General features: G+C 54.8%; 4 protein-coding genes across 4 annotated transcripts in view; 1 reads left to right on the top strand and 3 right to left on the bottom strand.

The window, feature by feature from the left end:
• Nucleotides 1–242: 242 nt before the first annotated feature.
• On the bottom strand, nucleotides 243–3,382 carry MONBRDRAFT_25928 (uncharacterized protein; the record flags this gene model as incomplete). The annotated part of the gene is given in 10 exon segments (XM_001746264.1): nucleotides 243–439; nucleotides 797–968; nucleotides 1,118–1,388; nucleotides 1,498–1,764; nucleotides 2,116–2,186; nucleotides 2,503–2,589; nucleotides 2,666–2,803; nucleotides 2,826–2,984; nucleotides 3,004–3,118; nucleotides 3,228–3,382. The coding sequence occupies 10 exon segments, from the start codon at nucleotides 3,380–3,382 to the stop codon at nucleotides 243–245; spliced, it is 1,632 nt and encodes a 543-aa protein (XP_001746316.1).
• An 815-nt stretch (nucleotides 3,383–4,197) lies between these two features.
• Nucleotides 4,198–7,752, bottom strand: MONBRDRAFT_32644 (uncharacterized protein; the record flags this gene model as incomplete). The annotated part of the gene is made up of 16 exons (XM_001746263.1): nucleotides 4,198–4,314; nucleotides 4,392–4,526; nucleotides 4,647–4,797; nucleotides 4,876–5,049; nucleotides 5,176–5,324; nucleotides 5,408–5,456; nucleotides 5,549–5,625; nucleotides 5,783–5,971; nucleotides 6,073–6,181; nucleotides 6,311–6,415; nucleotides 6,507–6,613; nucleotides 6,739–6,828; nucleotides 6,987–7,099; nucleotides 7,208–7,288; nucleotides 7,440–7,560; nucleotides 7,654–7,752. The coding sequence occupies 16 exons, from the start codon at nucleotides 7,750–7,752 to the stop codon at nucleotides 4,198–4,200; spliced, it is 1,866 nt and encodes a 621-aa protein (XP_001746315.1).
• Nucleotides 7,753–8,214: 462 nt separating this feature from the next.
• Nucleotides 8,215–12,351, top strand: MONBRDRAFT_25926 (uncharacterized protein; the record flags this gene model as incomplete). The annotated part of the gene is made up of 15 exons (XM_001746383.1): nucleotides 8,215–8,391; nucleotides 8,537–8,607; nucleotides 8,732–8,909; nucleotides 8,993–9,027; nucleotides 9,117–9,276; nucleotides 9,392–9,679; nucleotides 9,818–10,006; nucleotides 10,096–10,375; nucleotides 10,508–10,591; nucleotides 10,698–10,849; nucleotides 10,968–11,060; nucleotides 11,170–11,219; nucleotides 11,329–11,423; nucleotides 11,503–11,794; nucleotides 11,991–12,351. The coding sequence occupies 15 exons, from the start codon at nucleotides 8,215–8,217 to the stop codon at nucleotides 12,349–12,351; spliced, it is 2,505 nt and encodes an 834-aa protein (XP_001746435.1).
• Nucleotides 12,352–12,429: 78 nt separating this feature from the next.
• The window catches only part of MONBRDRAFT_32643 (uncharacterized protein), a gene marked incomplete at its 5' end in the record, with an annotated part of 4,703 nt that continues 1,916 nt past the window's right edge, over nucleotides 12,430–15,216 (bottom strand). The window contains 7 exons of the mRNA XM_001746262.1: nucleotides 12,430–12,755; nucleotides 12,833–13,187; nucleotides 13,463–13,582; nucleotides 13,680–13,872; nucleotides 13,969–14,017; nucleotides 14,559–14,633; nucleotides 14,724–14,810. Of these exons, the coding sequence (XP_001746314.1) occupies nucleotides 12,696–12,755; nucleotides 12,833–13,187; nucleotides 13,463–13,582; nucleotides 13,680–13,872; nucleotides 13,969–14,017; nucleotides 14,559–14,633; nucleotides 14,724–14,810 (939 nt within the window). The 3' untranslated portion in view covers nucleotides 12,430–12,695. The remainder of the gene's footprint in view (nucleotides 12,756–12,832; nucleotides 13,188–13,462; nucleotides 13,583–13,679; nucleotides 13,873–13,968; nucleotides 14,018–14,558; nucleotides 14,634–14,723; nucleotides 14,811–15,216) is intronic.

Genomic DNA, 15,216 nt, shown 5'->3' with positions numbered 1-15,216 from the left:
CGCTTCTGGATGGACCTGGCAATCTAATTTCAATTAGTTTTGTGACGCGTATCGGCAAACAGAAATGCCACGATCCACGCATGCACACTGGTTATAAGGATTCGGGACACATTTATTTTTGCCGTCAGGAGTCTTCCATCAACTGGGTTTTTGTTTAGAAAGTTGCGCTGTACCTTTGGGCCCGGGACAAACTATTTTTGCTTTGCGACAAGACTCTTGCCCCAGGTGATCAGCGACGACATTTAGACGAGGGCAGCATCAAGATCGTCAGCATCCTCACGGCCTGGAATGTGTGGATAGCCAGGGCCGGTGAGGGCATCAGGCCTTGTCGACACAGAATGAGTCGTTGGAAAAGTCGGAGGGATGCTCAATGGAGGAGGCGGCATGCCGGCATTGGTGACGACCTCATCATTCTGACGATCGGAAGCCGCGGCCACGCCTGTAAGTGCAGCGGTTTCGAATGATGATCGGGACAGATCGAGCGAGGCCAACCCTCCGTTGATCAGCCGCGAGGCGCGTTGTGGCGGCGCCGCGGCAAGGTCAGCAGTGGTCAGGTGAATCAATGAGCCAGAGCTCGTGGGCTGACGATGCGTGGTATCCCCACTCACGTGAGTAACGTGTTGAAATCCAGAAGGGCCGGAGACTAGGCTGCTTGAAATGGACGCCGGCCGAGCAGGCCCGCTATTCCGACGTGGCATCCGACCGTCTGCGCTGTTCTGCCGTGGGAGGCGAGACTCACTGCTGTTGCGTCGTGGTAATCGGCCATCACCACGGCGACCGTGAGGAGAGCCCGTACGACCAAGCACGCCCCGGCCCTGGCCCGGGCCCTGGCTTGTCCGTGCCTCCAGCTCATGCTTGGCCGAGGCCGTAAGATCACCCAGCACGACCGCATCGGGGCCCATGTGCACTACATGGGCAAACCCCACGGGGCCACCGATGTCCGCTTTGTCAGCCCCCAAGCTGGCTCGCTATACCCAAGTGACAATGCATTTAAGGACGGCACAAATGAGGATGAAGGGATGCGAGGCGTGGTTGCAGACCCCAAGACATGTGCGCAGTCATGCTGCTGCTGCAACAGCTGTTGCGCAAACTGCATGCGGTGTGGCGTCCAACGCACCTTTCCACGCCTGAACCAATTAGACCAGGAGCGACGATCCGCGGAATCACCAGCAGCGCGCCGCGGTCGAAGGGGTACGGTAGGATCCATTGGGGCAGAATCCGGTTCCATGTCATGCATTTGTGTGGCACCGGCATTTAAGGAAAGCGGTTGGTCAAGCGGTGGCAGGTCCAGCGGGATGGCCCGCGAGACGACGGGCGAGGAATCAGCGTCTAGGTCACCGCTGGTGGCACTGATGAAGGAATCGGTGCGCGAGCCTGATCGAGAAGATCTAAACCAATTTCACAGAAAAGGCAGGTCAAGCCAAGACTTGGTCTACCATCGCTCCATCGCTTCAACTTATTCGTGGGCGCTTGCCATAGGTTTGAATTTGAACATACCCGCGACGACCCGAAAAGGAGCGTGTGGGATATCCAAAGGTGGCGGACGGCAGGTCAACCGAGTGGGAGCGCTGATGCCACGAAGCATTCTTTGGCAGGGGGGCGTCGGAGTCACGCCGGCCTGGTCCCGACTTGAGGACTGTGTCTTTTGTGACCTGGGCGCGAGCAGCAAGATCCTGCAATTGAAGAAGAGCCCGCGGTAGCAGGACGGCATCGGGGTGCTCCTCAGGCGTGGCAGCCAGAAGGACTTCACAGGTGGTCATTAAACTGAGAACAAAGGATCAAGGAACAATCGAAATTGGTGAGCAACACGATGGCCAAGGGTTGCAATAGCAAGCAGCAAGGTGCGGCCATTTGATTGACGCACGCAGCAAGGATGCCGGCTGGCGCCACAACACAAGCGGCAAATCCAAGATCTGGAGTCGGGCGAGCTGCCGCGGCGTGGAATGAGGAAGGAAGCTCTTGAAATTGGCGAGCTAGATGGTCCTCTGTGTCCTGCACAACGGCCATGGCCCGATCGTCACGCTCTCTGAAATACCATGCGATTAAACGATGGGTAAGGACTGTGGCCAAGGATAAAGGGGCGGGGTGACAAATGACGCGACAATCCTAACGCACAGGCTTGCCAGAGCGCCCAAGAGCCCATCCATGCCTCGCACATATGCCAGATGAGTCTCTGAAAATGATGCCTATCCAAAGGCAACCAGAGGTAGAAAGTCAAAAGAGAGAGAGGCCATCCTACTCGGCTGAAGCGAGACGGGCGAGCGAATGCTTGATCTGGATCTAAGCACTGACAGTGTCCTGGGCACCATCGAGCCGTGCGATCAGATCGCAGAATACGGTATCGTGGCGGTGGTGAGCCAGTCGGTTCGTCAACAGCTACAGAGCCGAGACAGAGGACTGCGTGAGTGACAACTGCTTGCAAACGGTGAATCAGAGGCCAGGGGTGCCTCAGGTTGCCTCAGGGTGCTCGGGGGTTGGGCGGATTCAGAGCATGAGGCATACGTGAAGTGCTTGCTGGTGCCTTTGACACAGGTCCTGGGTAATGTCAAAGATGATGGGGTCAGGAACCAGCAAGCTGGTCATGGTTGCCTACATCGATACCGGCGTGGTCAACATTAGTGAGCGTTGGTGTTGGTTAACCTAGTTGTGTGGCGTGACAGCTCACCTCTTGAAGCTGTAGATTGGCCACGTAACGCTGACGAAGCAAGCCGGCGCCCGCGGATGGCGGCATTATCCAAGCATGAAGGCGCAGATCGACGGTGAGTAATGTCGTCACCAAGAGGCTCTTTGATGGTGCCCAAAACTAGTGCCCCAAGGGTTATCACACACACACACACACACACACACACACACACACACACACACACACACACACACACACACACACACACACACACACACACACACACACACACACACACACACACACACACACACACACACACACACACACACACACACACACACACACACACACACACACACTCATGCGCGCGCACGTACATCAATAGCAGCAAGGCGAAAAGCATAGAGCTCAAGCAAGGCTAGCACTTTAAGGCAAGCCGCATGGCGAGGATGCTCTGGAGTTGGCAAGCCTCGACCCAAGCGCGGATCACCGCTACCCAAACAGCAGACGCAGGCAATAAGGGACCAGATGCACCATCGCTACACACAGGATCAGCTTTCTTTCCCACGCGAGTGCGGTTGTCTTGCAGGCGGGCGCATACCGCACGGGATTGCGGGACGCTAATACAGCCGCATTGATGGTGGGGAGGACGCGACGTCGACGTGGTGTTGCGTCGGCCATGCTTGGAGACGTTGCGTGCGGCGAGGCCTTGCGCGGGCTCAAAGGCTGGCCAGCCATCCCGGCAGCGGCCTTCATCTTGCGTCCAAAGTGGCCGAGATCTGGACAGGCAGTTGTCTAGCCGGCCTTCCCGTCCCCGTCCATATCGCTCCAACTCAATCAGGCGGACGGTCAAATCGAGCCGTGTTGTGTCGTCTATCAAAAAAAAAAAAACCCAACAGCAGTGAGACCACCCCGTGCCTGGACAGCCATCATGCATCCATGCATTCAGCATTCTCTCTTCGCCCACCGGTGCACTACGCTACGAGGCACTCACCCCGATCCGAGCGACGCGCGACAAAGCACGAGTCGCTGCTGCGCAAAAGTGCAAAACACCCTACACACACAATTTGAAATAAAATTAAATTTTTTGAGAACATTTTTGACTCTTTATATAAAATATTATACATTGCTTTTGACGATGCCAGTGGTTTGCACTGGACACAACAAATTCTTTATGTTGAACGGCTGTGTGGCGCAATGGATAGCGCGCTGGACTTCTAATCCAGAGGTTGCGGGTTCGAGTCCCGCCACGGTCGCCTTTTTGGGCGAGCCAGGCTTGCTCGCCTTGCGTTGCGTATCCGTTCGTGTGAGAGGTTGCCCGCCGTTTTTGTGGGACCAGGGGTTGGTAAGGTTTTTTTTTCCCCTTTGTCTCTGATTGTTTTGACTTGACATGTTGCTCTCTTTTCGATCGAGTTTGAAGCTTTCTGGTTCAGTGGGTTGCTCTGCGCGGTGACAATCGAGTCATAGCAGAAGGAAGTGTCTAGCTGAATTCAACGTTTTGCTTGTTTGTTTGATCAGATGCGTATGCATGGTCAGAGACCGAGAGAACCAACGCCGGTTCTGGTGTCCGCTTAGGCAGAGGAGGCACCGCCACCCATGTTTTTACCCAACTGAGACAATTGGTCCAAATGCTCGGTCGGTCGAACGAGCTGCGAAACGCCGTAGATGATATTCCGCTCCTTATGGCGCTACAGCAGTGACACACTGGGCATGAGCCTTGGGGCTGGTCTGCTGTGGTGAGGGTTAGAAGGCGGGCGCTTCTTACTTTGCAATAATCTTGCAGGTTCTGAAACTCGGTGTAGTTGCCCCCTCCCACCACAAAGACCAGGGCTTGGTCAAATGGAGCGCGGTGGCGTGGCAGCTCGGTTGTTCCTCGCTTGGGATCAAAGTAGGGGTAATCCTGTGGCGAAAAGAACGGAAAGAACAAGGTCAGGGTTTGCAAAGAGCAAAACGCCCATCGCAATTCGGGCGGACGAGAAGTCCTGCCATTTGCATCAACACTTTGCAAAAGATAACGCACCGCCACAAGTTCTGAGGTCCTGTTTTCCATCAGCGCGTCCACGATGCGAGTCAAGGGAAGGTCACCTGACGTGGGCATCAAGGACTTGACGCCCTGCAAAAAGCTGGCACCTTGGCTCAGCGTTTTGCTGAAGGAAAAGAGCCCACCAGAACTAGAGCACCCCATGATATGAGCAAAGATTTTCAAATCAAGCGCCAATTTGACTATGCACTGAGCCTCACTCCCTCACCTGTGGCTGGCCAAGACAGTGGGCTGGTGCTGCATGTGCAGCAGTTCCTTGAGCTGGTTCAAAAACTTGAGCGACGACAGATCACAGCCTTGTTCAGCCAGCACAGCCTCACACGCCTCACGTTCCTTCTCCGATGCATCGCCGTCCAACAAGTAGATGATATACAGACGTAGCCTACGGGTGGTCACCGTCAGCAGGAGGCAGGGGCAGCGCGTGCAGAGGTCAGTTGCATTTCATGGTGAGGGCGTAGATAGGCATGGGTATGCCAGTGGCTGCAAATGGAGAACAAGCTGGCCATACCGATCTTCAAGCGTGCCAGCCTCTGGGTTCTTGAGCATGTCCAGGACGGGAATGCTCACAGTCTTCTTGTTCATGACTTCTTCTTCCGTCTGAAAGTACTCGTCCAGCTTGCGTGAACTGAGGTTGTCCATGATGCTTGTCAACAGGGACTAATATCGATTCAGAGACAAGTGAGTTAGTAGGCACGCAGCAGCCGACTGGGCACGCGCGTGCAAACCAAGGTCTATCGTACCATGTGTGAATTCAGCATCGAGCGCTGCTTGAGCAGCTCTGGCAGTGAGCTGTGGATGACCGATGAACAACGGCATGAGGTGGGTCAAAGACGCAAGCAGAGCTGTTAGCTTTCGTTCTCCTTGGGACTTTCAGAACGTACTTGACGGCAGCCGTAATCTTGCTGGTTTGATCACCCGAATCAGCCTCGGCTTCAGCACCCGTGCTAGCGGCAGAGCCCTGCAAGGAGTAAGGATATGGGACAGGGGATGAATTGGTGGGGTGGACCGAAGGAGCTCAGTAAATGGCTGTCACGCATGATCTGCAACCGCGATGATGCCAAGCCAAAGAGCGCGCCATGTCGTGCCCCAAGACCGCCTTGCACCGGGATACATACCAGGTTTTTGATCTCCTTTTCCTTTCGCGTGCATTCCTGAAGTTCTTCTTCAATGGCCGAGGCCACCACGGGGAAGGGCTCGCCCTTGTAGCGTTGCCAAAAGCGGTCATCCTTGTCCAATACAATATCGCGACGCTTGGGAGACTGCCCTTCCTGCTTGGCCTTTTCCATGATTGTCACCTTATTCGACTGGTTCACAGGCACATGACGGGGAGAGGACATGAGCGCCAAAAATGGATCCACATGAGGCAGTTTGAAAAGTTGGCGGCAACGTTGGATCCCATTCGCACCTCAAGGCCCAAAATGTCGTGAACCAGGGCTTGATAGGTCCAGGTGTGGTGGAGCACTGTTGCCATATCCAGCTGGCGATCCAAGAGCACCAGCACGGGGCGTTGGAAACTGCGAGCGCACGGACGAGCAGCAGTGCATGCACCGGGGAATAAGAGTGGTCGCTTGGTCTTTGCTCAGTGCATCTTGGGAGTCTTGGGCAGCCATACAAAGCACTGATTCAGTGTATCCCTTGTGTACCTGCCAGTGGCGGACATGCGGTCCTGAAACATGGTGCTTCGGCTGTTCTTGAGCTGATCACGAAACTTGCTGTTGAGGCGGTCCGCAATCTGAAAGGCCGCATTTCTATTGCAGGGGTGTATCGACCAAGGCAGCGAATTCATGAGTGGCATGCCAACCAATCTTGCAAGCACGAGGCCCAGGACCAATTACAAACTTTGGTGAACACCGGATAATGGGCACAACACCCAAGGTGACGAAAACGGAGAACAAGCCGTCCACCATCTCGTTCATAGCTGACATGAGCTGGTGCTCACTTGCGCCCTGTCAATGAGTACAATCGGACGGGGTGGAGAGACGTATGACACTGGTGAATGTTGATGGATCTCACGGTGGGCAGGGTGAGAAAACAAGTCATGAGATAGAAGGCTCAGGATCACGAAGCAGACCTCAGCGTTGAGAGAGCCATAGGAGAGCGCATCTGGTTCACTGGGGCACAGGGAAAAGAATTCATCTTCCAGGGCGACAAAATTGGAGTACTATTACCAGCGAGGTTTTCAACATGGGAAGAGGAAGGATCGCGAATGAGAGAAGCAAGAAGACGCGCGAGGAGACGCGCAGAGGAGAAAGATGGAAAATCGACGACAAAGGAATCCGTGAAGCAGTTGCTTGGGGTCGGCGCGCACGGCAGACACACCATGTCATACACTCGATGAACGTCTGCGGCGACGCCAGCCTCGGCGGTGGTCGACGCTAGTTCCTCCAACAAGGGTCGTGGCACCGTCGTGATGAAATTGATCTGGTAAGACGCTGTGCCAACCACGAATGGGCGATGATTAATGGAGTGAGGGGCTAAAGCCGCAAAATGGACCTTGTCATGAACACTTGGCTCAGCCTGTGCTTCCATAGGGGGCTAACCGTAGCGGCGCTCAATGCAGTCGCGGCAGATTCGCTTGATGTTGGCTTCCGTGGGCATCACGAAATAAACAGCAGGGACGTCTGAAGAAGCACGGGCCAGGAACAGGACCATAAGCCAAAGGGGGCAGTAGAGACCAGGAAGAAGCGCAGGGGTGGACGCAGGGCTGCACAGGCACGACTCTGCGGGTTGTATGCGCCTGCCTGGTGGCAAAAATTGAAGCGAAAAACCCACCATGGATGGGCTCACGCGATGCTTCAATAGACACGTGCAGCGTCACACCCAGGTCTCGCAGCTCGGAGACGTTGAGCAGGGGGGCGAGAATTTTCATGCCGATTCGATCGTAGATCAAAACCTACACGCGCGTCAGACAAGCGTCAATCAAGCTCGTACCATGCTCTGGAGCACCAATTCGTGTGGCCTTGTGTGCCAACATGTCACTGCGGACCTTCCAGTCGGGCATGAAGCTACGGGCACGGCGAGCGGCGGGCGTCGCGCCGAGCATGGCCTCAAGCGCCTCTCGCTGTGCTGCCTGCATCGACGCCATGGTGCCTAGTGCGCAACGTCTGCGTCAAACCAATCCTCCAGTCAGATCAAAGACCCTGTTCAAGGCACATGGCAAGGAATCAGTCTCGTGCGTCAGCCCACTGCTCCACACAAGCTCGCGCCTGCTCAGCACTCCATCCCGAGGACAGCGAGTTCAGCGCAGTGACGCTGCCATCATACCTCAACGAGCAATGATTTTTTTGCCTCAAAGCACAACAAATAAATTTGACAGCTGTTGTCGACACCTCGCTCTTTTGGCGGGAAGTATACGGATTGTCGACAAAGCTTAAGCAGCGTTTTGTAGCAAAAAAAGACATTGATGCTGATTTGTTAACATGACCAAGCATGATACGTGTCGCTAAAGTTGTAGTTGTGGTAGTTGTGTTTTACCCGCTTTTGTTCTCTGGTTTGTGTGTTTTAATTTTTTTTCTTCCGACTGCCTGCGAAAATGGCAGTGGGTCAGATGGGGCGTTGTAGAGCCCTGCTCGGGGCCCTGCTGTTGCTAGTGGGTGGGATCGGCATGGCCGGCGCTGCTGCTACTACTACTGCTGCTCCACCAGAGTATCCTTTTCGTAACCCGGACCTGCCATGGGCTGCACGACTTGATGATTTGGTCGGTCGGCTGACGCTCGAGGAGAAGGTGCGTGATCTGGTGGCTGACTGTCGGTGATCTTCAACACGCACGCGCAGATCAGCGCCTGCCATAAAGAAAATCTTCCTTGGGTTGGTCTCGAGTTATGCTCGCCCCTCATGGTCCTCCTCCTACGCTGATGCCGACAACACAGCTACAACAGCTGCAGCATGGCGGTGCTGCACAAATGACACCAGCGCCCGCTGTCGAGCGACTTGGGATCGGGTGAGTCCGCCCCGGTGCGATGGATGAAAGAACTCGTTCAAACGCGGCACAGTGCGCTTTCTATATCCTTCTGATCACCACTTCGGCCTGCGCCTGTCATGCTTGCTTCATCTCCCCCATCTAGACCCTTTGTCTGGGGCTCTGAGTGTGTCACTGGCCTGGGCACTGATGGGAATGATCCTCACGGCACGGCGTTTCCTCAGCCGCTGGGCATGGCCGCCACATTTGATCCGGCCCTGCTCAAGCGTGCTGCAGGCACCATTGCACTTGAACTGCGCGCTCAGCGCAATTTTGATCGCGAGGTATGTCCTATACCGTGTTTGCCATCCCACCGTCGCGGACTCTCAAAAAGTCTCACCTTATCGTGGACATCCTCACTGCCTAGAATGGCGTCGTCAAGTTCCATCACGGTTTGAGCTGGTAGGACTGCAAACACGCCTGGAGATCTTGGTGACCTTTCTGGTTATCGATCACCGCTGATCTTGGTTCGCATGGTGGTGCTGCGGTAGCTGGTCTCCTGTGGTCAACATCAATCGCCACCCTTTGTGGGGTCGCAACGACGAAACCTTTGGTGAATGCCCCGTTCTCAGCTCCTTCATGGCCCGAAGCTTTGTCGAGGGCATCCAGGGCAACCACACTCGATACTACGCAGCAGCCGCCGCCTGCAAGGTATGGTTGCCGTGTTTGGCCCAGAGATCTTGCCCTATCAGATGATGAATTTGATCCATTGAAGCAGCCCATGATACTTTCTCAAGTCGGCTCTTTGCGCCTGATCCATTTCTAGCATCTGGATGTTTACGGTGGACCAGACAACCTGCGCTACGTGTTTGATGCAGATGTGTCTCAGGCCGACCTAACGGGCACCTTTCTGATGGCCTTTGAGGAATGTGCCGCGGCTGGTGTAATGGGCTACATGTGCTCGTACAATAGCATTCGAGGCGTCCCGGCTTGTGCCAACTATCGAACCATGACTTTTTTCGCCCGCGAACAGTGGGGTTTTGAGGGATACGTGGTCTCGGATCAAGGCGCCGTCTTTCGCATCACCGAATCCCACAACTACACGGCCAACCAGGTGAGTGCGAGAACGATTTGCCATCGGTGAAGCAGCCTCTTGACAAGCGCGCGGCTGTTGCTTGTCGCTCTTATTGGGCACTCCCCCCTCTTTATCTTATTTTCTTCTCTCACTTTTTGAGCCATCTGATCTGGCTAGACGCTGGGGGCCGTAGCTGCGCTCAATGCCGGCTGTGACATGGAGGACTCGGACGATGCGCAACATGTGGCTTATTACAACCTCAGCCTGGCTCTAGACCTCAAGCTGACCGACATGGCCACAATCGATGCTTCCGTATCCCGTCTTTTCTACGTTCGCATGCGCCTCGGCGAGTTTGACCCACCCGAGGTACGCTCACATTCCGCCCATTGTTTTGGCCAGAAGCCATCCTGCTTTTCCAGTAACCTCACTTGAACAAACGCTTTTGCGCTTGAAAGAATGATCCCTGGCGATCGTTGAATATGAGTATCGTCTCAAGCCCGGCACATGTGGAAATGGCTCGCGACGTCGCCACGGCCAGCATCGTTCTGCTTAAAAATCAAAACGAGACGCTACCGCTGTCGGCTGCCGCCAAGAATGCATCCTACTGCCTGCTGGGCCCCTTTGCGGATAACGCCGACCTGATGATGGGCAAATACTCGCCTCACGGCAGTACAAACGTGACTGTCACGTACCGCGCTGGCCTTGCAGCCGCCTTGCAAAACGCCTCCCAGACTGGTTTGTTCTGCTATGCTCGATGGCTTGCTGCACTCGCGCGCGGATGGTGTCATCGTTACATGCACGGTCAAAAGTGTCACACTTCTGCTCGAGGCGCCATTCACAGACACGTGCTCGCTCCCTCCTATGCAGCTTCGTTTCAATACCTCGAGGGCTGTACTGGCCCTTTTTGTGACGGGCTGGACACGGCGGCAGTTACTACCTTCATCCAACAGGGTAAGACGCGTGGCGTTCCATGGTCGCAGAAAAGCGTCAGACATGCATGGATACATCTGTTCTGCTGGGCTGACATCTCTCTGTGTCCCGGCACCTGCTCCCATAGGCTGTGATACCGTGTTGCTGGCCGTGGGCACGAGCTACCACGTCGAGTCGGAGAGCTTGGACCGCTCTAACATGAGCTTCCCCGGAGCCCAGCCCACCTTGGTGCAGACCGTCTTGGAGGCCTTGGGCACAAAGCAGCGGCTCGTCTTGCTGGTAGGTTGGAGCACATACTTAAATGCCTGCCTATCGTGCGTCATCAGACCGCTTGCTCACTCCTGCCCCTCCTTGACGATGTCTCTCGACCTTTTTTCCTGCTGCGGCTCGCCATCAGGTCTCTACCGCGGGACCCGTCGATCTGGCTGCCTTGGAGCAAGACACTCGTGTGGCCGCCATCTTGGACCTGATCTATCTCGGTCAAACAGCGGTATGCCAAGTAAATGTGCTCCACGTCACAGCTGCTCTCCTCTGCAGGTCTTCTTCACCCTGACGCGTGGCTATTTGTGGCTGTTTCCGAATTGAACTTGGTTCACTAGGGCACGGCGCTGGCCGACATTTTGTTGGGCGAGACAAGTCCGTCAGGCCGGTTGGTATGACGTTCCAGCTCCGCTGCCTGTGACTAGAGTAGTGTGTCAAATTCGACTGCGAGCATTTCCTCTTTTAGCCTCGACTGATCGGCCATGTTCCCGGCGTAGTTTACCTTTTTCTTGGCCGAACAAGGTGTCAGATGTTCCCCCCATTGACGACTACACCATGCAAGGTCGCACGTATCGCTTTGCACAAGCCGACGGTTAGCTTGCCTGTGTTCCGTGTGGATGGCTTCTGCAGTTTTCGCCATGATCGTGCTCATTTCTGACGGCTTGGGATAGTGCTCTTCCCTTTTGGATATGGGCTGAGTTACACCCAATTCAATTTGAGCCATCTTGCCGCGCCCTATATCTTGCCCGTTTGCCAAGCCCTGCGGCTTTCGGTCAACGTCACCAATACGGGACGTTTGTCAGGTGCCATCCCCTTGCAGGTGTATGTCGAGTGGCCCAACGCAGTGGGTGGTCCCATTCGTCAGCTTGCCACTACAACGCGCGTATTTGTTGATGCCGCGAGCTCCAAGACGGTGCAGCTCAGCATTCGTCCCCGCGAGTTGGCTCGGGCCTCAGACCTCTCGTACGTCTTCAACGCATTGTCATCACCAAATCGTCCTACAAATTTCCCCCGGCCCCCTTTTTTTTTTTTTTCAAATTTCCTTGAGCTTAAAGCTGCTCCAACCGTGCATGTGCACGAGCTGGGCAAGGTATCCTTGTTCCATCTGCTCGCGCTCACGACTGCCGTCGGGTCAACCTGTGTGCTGCCGCGGGAGTAGGTGTTTCGCGCCCAAGGCGGAGCGTTTGGAGGGCAACGTTTTGCAAAATGTCTCGAATGTTCAGAACCACGGTCAATGCTGCACGGCATGCCAGCAGTTTGGTGATCGATGTGAGGGATACCGCTTTGCCACCGATAGCGGCACATGTGAGCTTCTAAATGAATTGCGCGGCCCTGTTCCTGGCACGGTGACGTCAAACTACGAGTCGGCCCACGTGGCTTCTCGCCTGGAGTTACAGACTGGACCTCTAGAGATTTTTGTGAGCGACCAACAGCCCACTGGTCCACGAACAACGGGAACCAATGTTCTCCACACGCGGGTACAGCTCTCGGGGAGTGCTTTTGTGTCTGAGTGCCTGTAGAATGGGACTGTCGGCTGCGTTTTGTTATCTTCCTTGTTCGCCGTGTAGCAGTCGAGTTGAGGCTGCCTGACCAAAAGAAAAAGAAAAAAAATTGATTTAGCGTAGTTGAACAAAAACAAAACAACAAACAAAACATCAGCTCTACCCAGTTCTGCACCGCATCGACGCCAAGACGACAGTCAGAGGACCGCTTCTCCTTGTACAATCAGTGAATAACAAAAGGTGCAGCAAGATACCACGACGGGGCAAAACACGGAACGCCATAGAACTGTCACGCTATGATCGTGGGCACACATGCACACATGCTGGAAACGACGATCGTATTTTTAAAGTTCCGAGTTGGCTCAAGCTTGAGTGTCTCCCTTGGGCTGAACAACGTCCGTGTATGCGGGTGGGGGAGCGACCTGCAAGAACAGCAAGACAGGGGGAATGAGTTCAGGCAAAAGTGGTTCAAACAAGCGAAGGTGAACTAGGGGCGCACCGCTGAGGCCGTCGATGGGTTGGGGGGATATGCCGCTGCTGATGACGTGGGATAAGCAGCGCCGTAAGGTTGAGATGGATAAGGAGACGCAGGTTGTTGTGGGGGATAGGACTGCTGGGGCGGGTAGGCGGTTGGAATCGACTCGGGGGAATACGTGGAGGCCTGCTGCGCTGGAGGGGGGTAGGTCTGCTGCGCTGGAGGGGGGTAGGTCTGCTGTTGCTGGGGTGTATAAGTCTGCTGTTGCTGGGGCGGGTAGCTTTGCATTGGCACCTCATTGCTGTTGGTTGCGGGACCGGCGGCATTGTGTTGCAGCGGAGGATAATGTTGGTTGTAGCTTGGTGGAGAAGCAGGCGCACTGCAGGACAAACCGGCCAGTACCGAGTGAGGGGTAACAGATGCTGATGAGCCGGGCCAGAGGCCGCTGTGTACTGTCTCGGAAAGGCGCCACGTCATTATAGAGCAAACGCACTTGTTATAGTATTGAACTGGCTGGGCTTGGCCTTGGTTTTGCACCTGGACCTGTTGAGCGCGACGGCGCCGGCTCTGCGAACTTGCATACCTGCGGGATCTTCTGTTAGCAAGCGCTCAAAAATGGGAAGGAGTGGATATTGTCAAGCCAGCAATGCTCACCAGCAGCCAAAGCAGATGCAAAAGCCAATGGCAAAAATAGCAGCAAAGACGCTTCCAACGATAATGCCCACGCGGCGGCACTCGGACTCGCTTCCACAACGCTTGTTGATGCAGCAATTTCTAAGTGCGCGCGCGCAATCGGATGCGTCAGGTTTGGAAGCAATCCAGGTCACCTTTTAGCAGACGAGCAAGCGTTGGCTCTGGCGACAAGACGAACGATTTGCAGTAGCGCGCATTGTTGTCGTGGCAGTAAAAATCGTCATCGTCATCGAAGAAATCATCGTCATCGCGACGATAACGATCATCACCAGCCACGAGCGTCGCCGCCAAGGCCACGACCAAGGACAGCAACATCCAACGTTGCCATTTTGCGCTCATCATGACGGACAACTGGAAAAACAGATGCCAGCCTAAAGTACACCCCAAGTTAAGCAGCCAATTCAGCGAGAACCCAGTATTGATCATGCCACGCCCCCTCTGAGACACCCCCCCCCTCCCCGCCGCACCGTTGATCCATCTCTCACACACACACACACACACACCTGATCGAAAGCTCTAAAAAAATGACGAATCCGAATCTTCAAGCAAGGGCGTCAAGTAAATCAAAAGGACAAAGGGTATTTGCGTGTGTGTGTCAGCACTTTAGGGTTTTGCTTTTTGGTTTTTTTTTTACATCCAAAAGGGGACAAACGTAAGTATTCTTTTTTGGGGGGGCGGGTCCCCGGCATGAGCACGCATCAGTTTCACAGCACAGCCTTGTATGAGGTACGTTGAACCAGAGATCGATTAGAAAAGTCGTCGTCAGCTACAGGTCTCAGAGCAGCAAAAGATAAAGATGATACGCAAAAAAAAACCCCTCGCTCAAAGAGATAGATGGAAACACCCCCGCCCCAAGCTCGTCAGCTGCACGCAGTGGCTTGCTGCTTTTCAAGAGAACACGACAAAAGGTCAGGGCATCGGTGACAGTGCTCATGCATTGGACGAGGTCTGCAAAAGAACACCCATGCGAGATGGGAGAAAGCAAAGCAAGCAGTTAGGTTCGCGGAAAATATGCGAAAAAAATGCAAGCCCGAGATCAAGGGCTCCTCTATCGGACCTGCTCAGCAGCCACGGGTAATAGCAATTGCAGAGCCTGTGCTAGTTCCATGTTTTCGTTCAAGAGTTGAGAAATCTGGATTCAAAAAAAGACAAGTCGTATGAGCCATGACGCTCTACAGGGGCAACATTGGCACACGTTGCAGATACAGGACGGCTCACAAACCTGTGCCTGCTGCTGGACCACAAAGTCCTCCAGCTGCTGGCACCGCGTGGTCAGTGCATCAAACTGTGGTTGCAGCAGCTGTGCGACCTAGAAGCGTGCGCCATGTCGTTCATCAGCTGACTGACTCGGCTGACCAGAACAGCCGCGAGATCAGGAGTATCAACAACAACAAAAAAAAAAAAAAAAAAAAAAAAAAAAAAAAAAAAAAAAAAAAGTTACCTGTGCAGCAAGGGCATCGGCGTTGGGCGAGAGATCTGCTGCAAGGGCACGTGAATGATCTTCTCCAGGAAAGAGTGGTCCACTCTGCGGCGGCCCCACTTGGGCAGTGCTTGGCCGCGTGCCCGCCATAGATACAGCGCTGGAGGTAGCTGGTGAACCTGAAGTGGGCGCAGTGCCGGGTCGGCGGGCTCCTCCGCTCCCCTGAGTTGGATGGGGCGCCGTGTTGGGCCGGCTGCTATGGGAGGTGACCGGAGCCGGTCGACTTGCCAATGGC

This window comes from Monosiga brevicollis, genomic scaffold (genome assembly GCF_000002865.3).
Source record: "Monosiga brevicollis MX1 MONBRscaffold_12 genomic scaffold, whole genome shotgun sequence".
NCBI classification, from domain to species: Eukaryota; class Choanoflagellata; order Craspedida; family Salpingoecidae; genus Monosiga; species Monosiga brevicollis.
This window is presented reverse-complemented; position numbering and strand designations above follow the sequence as displayed.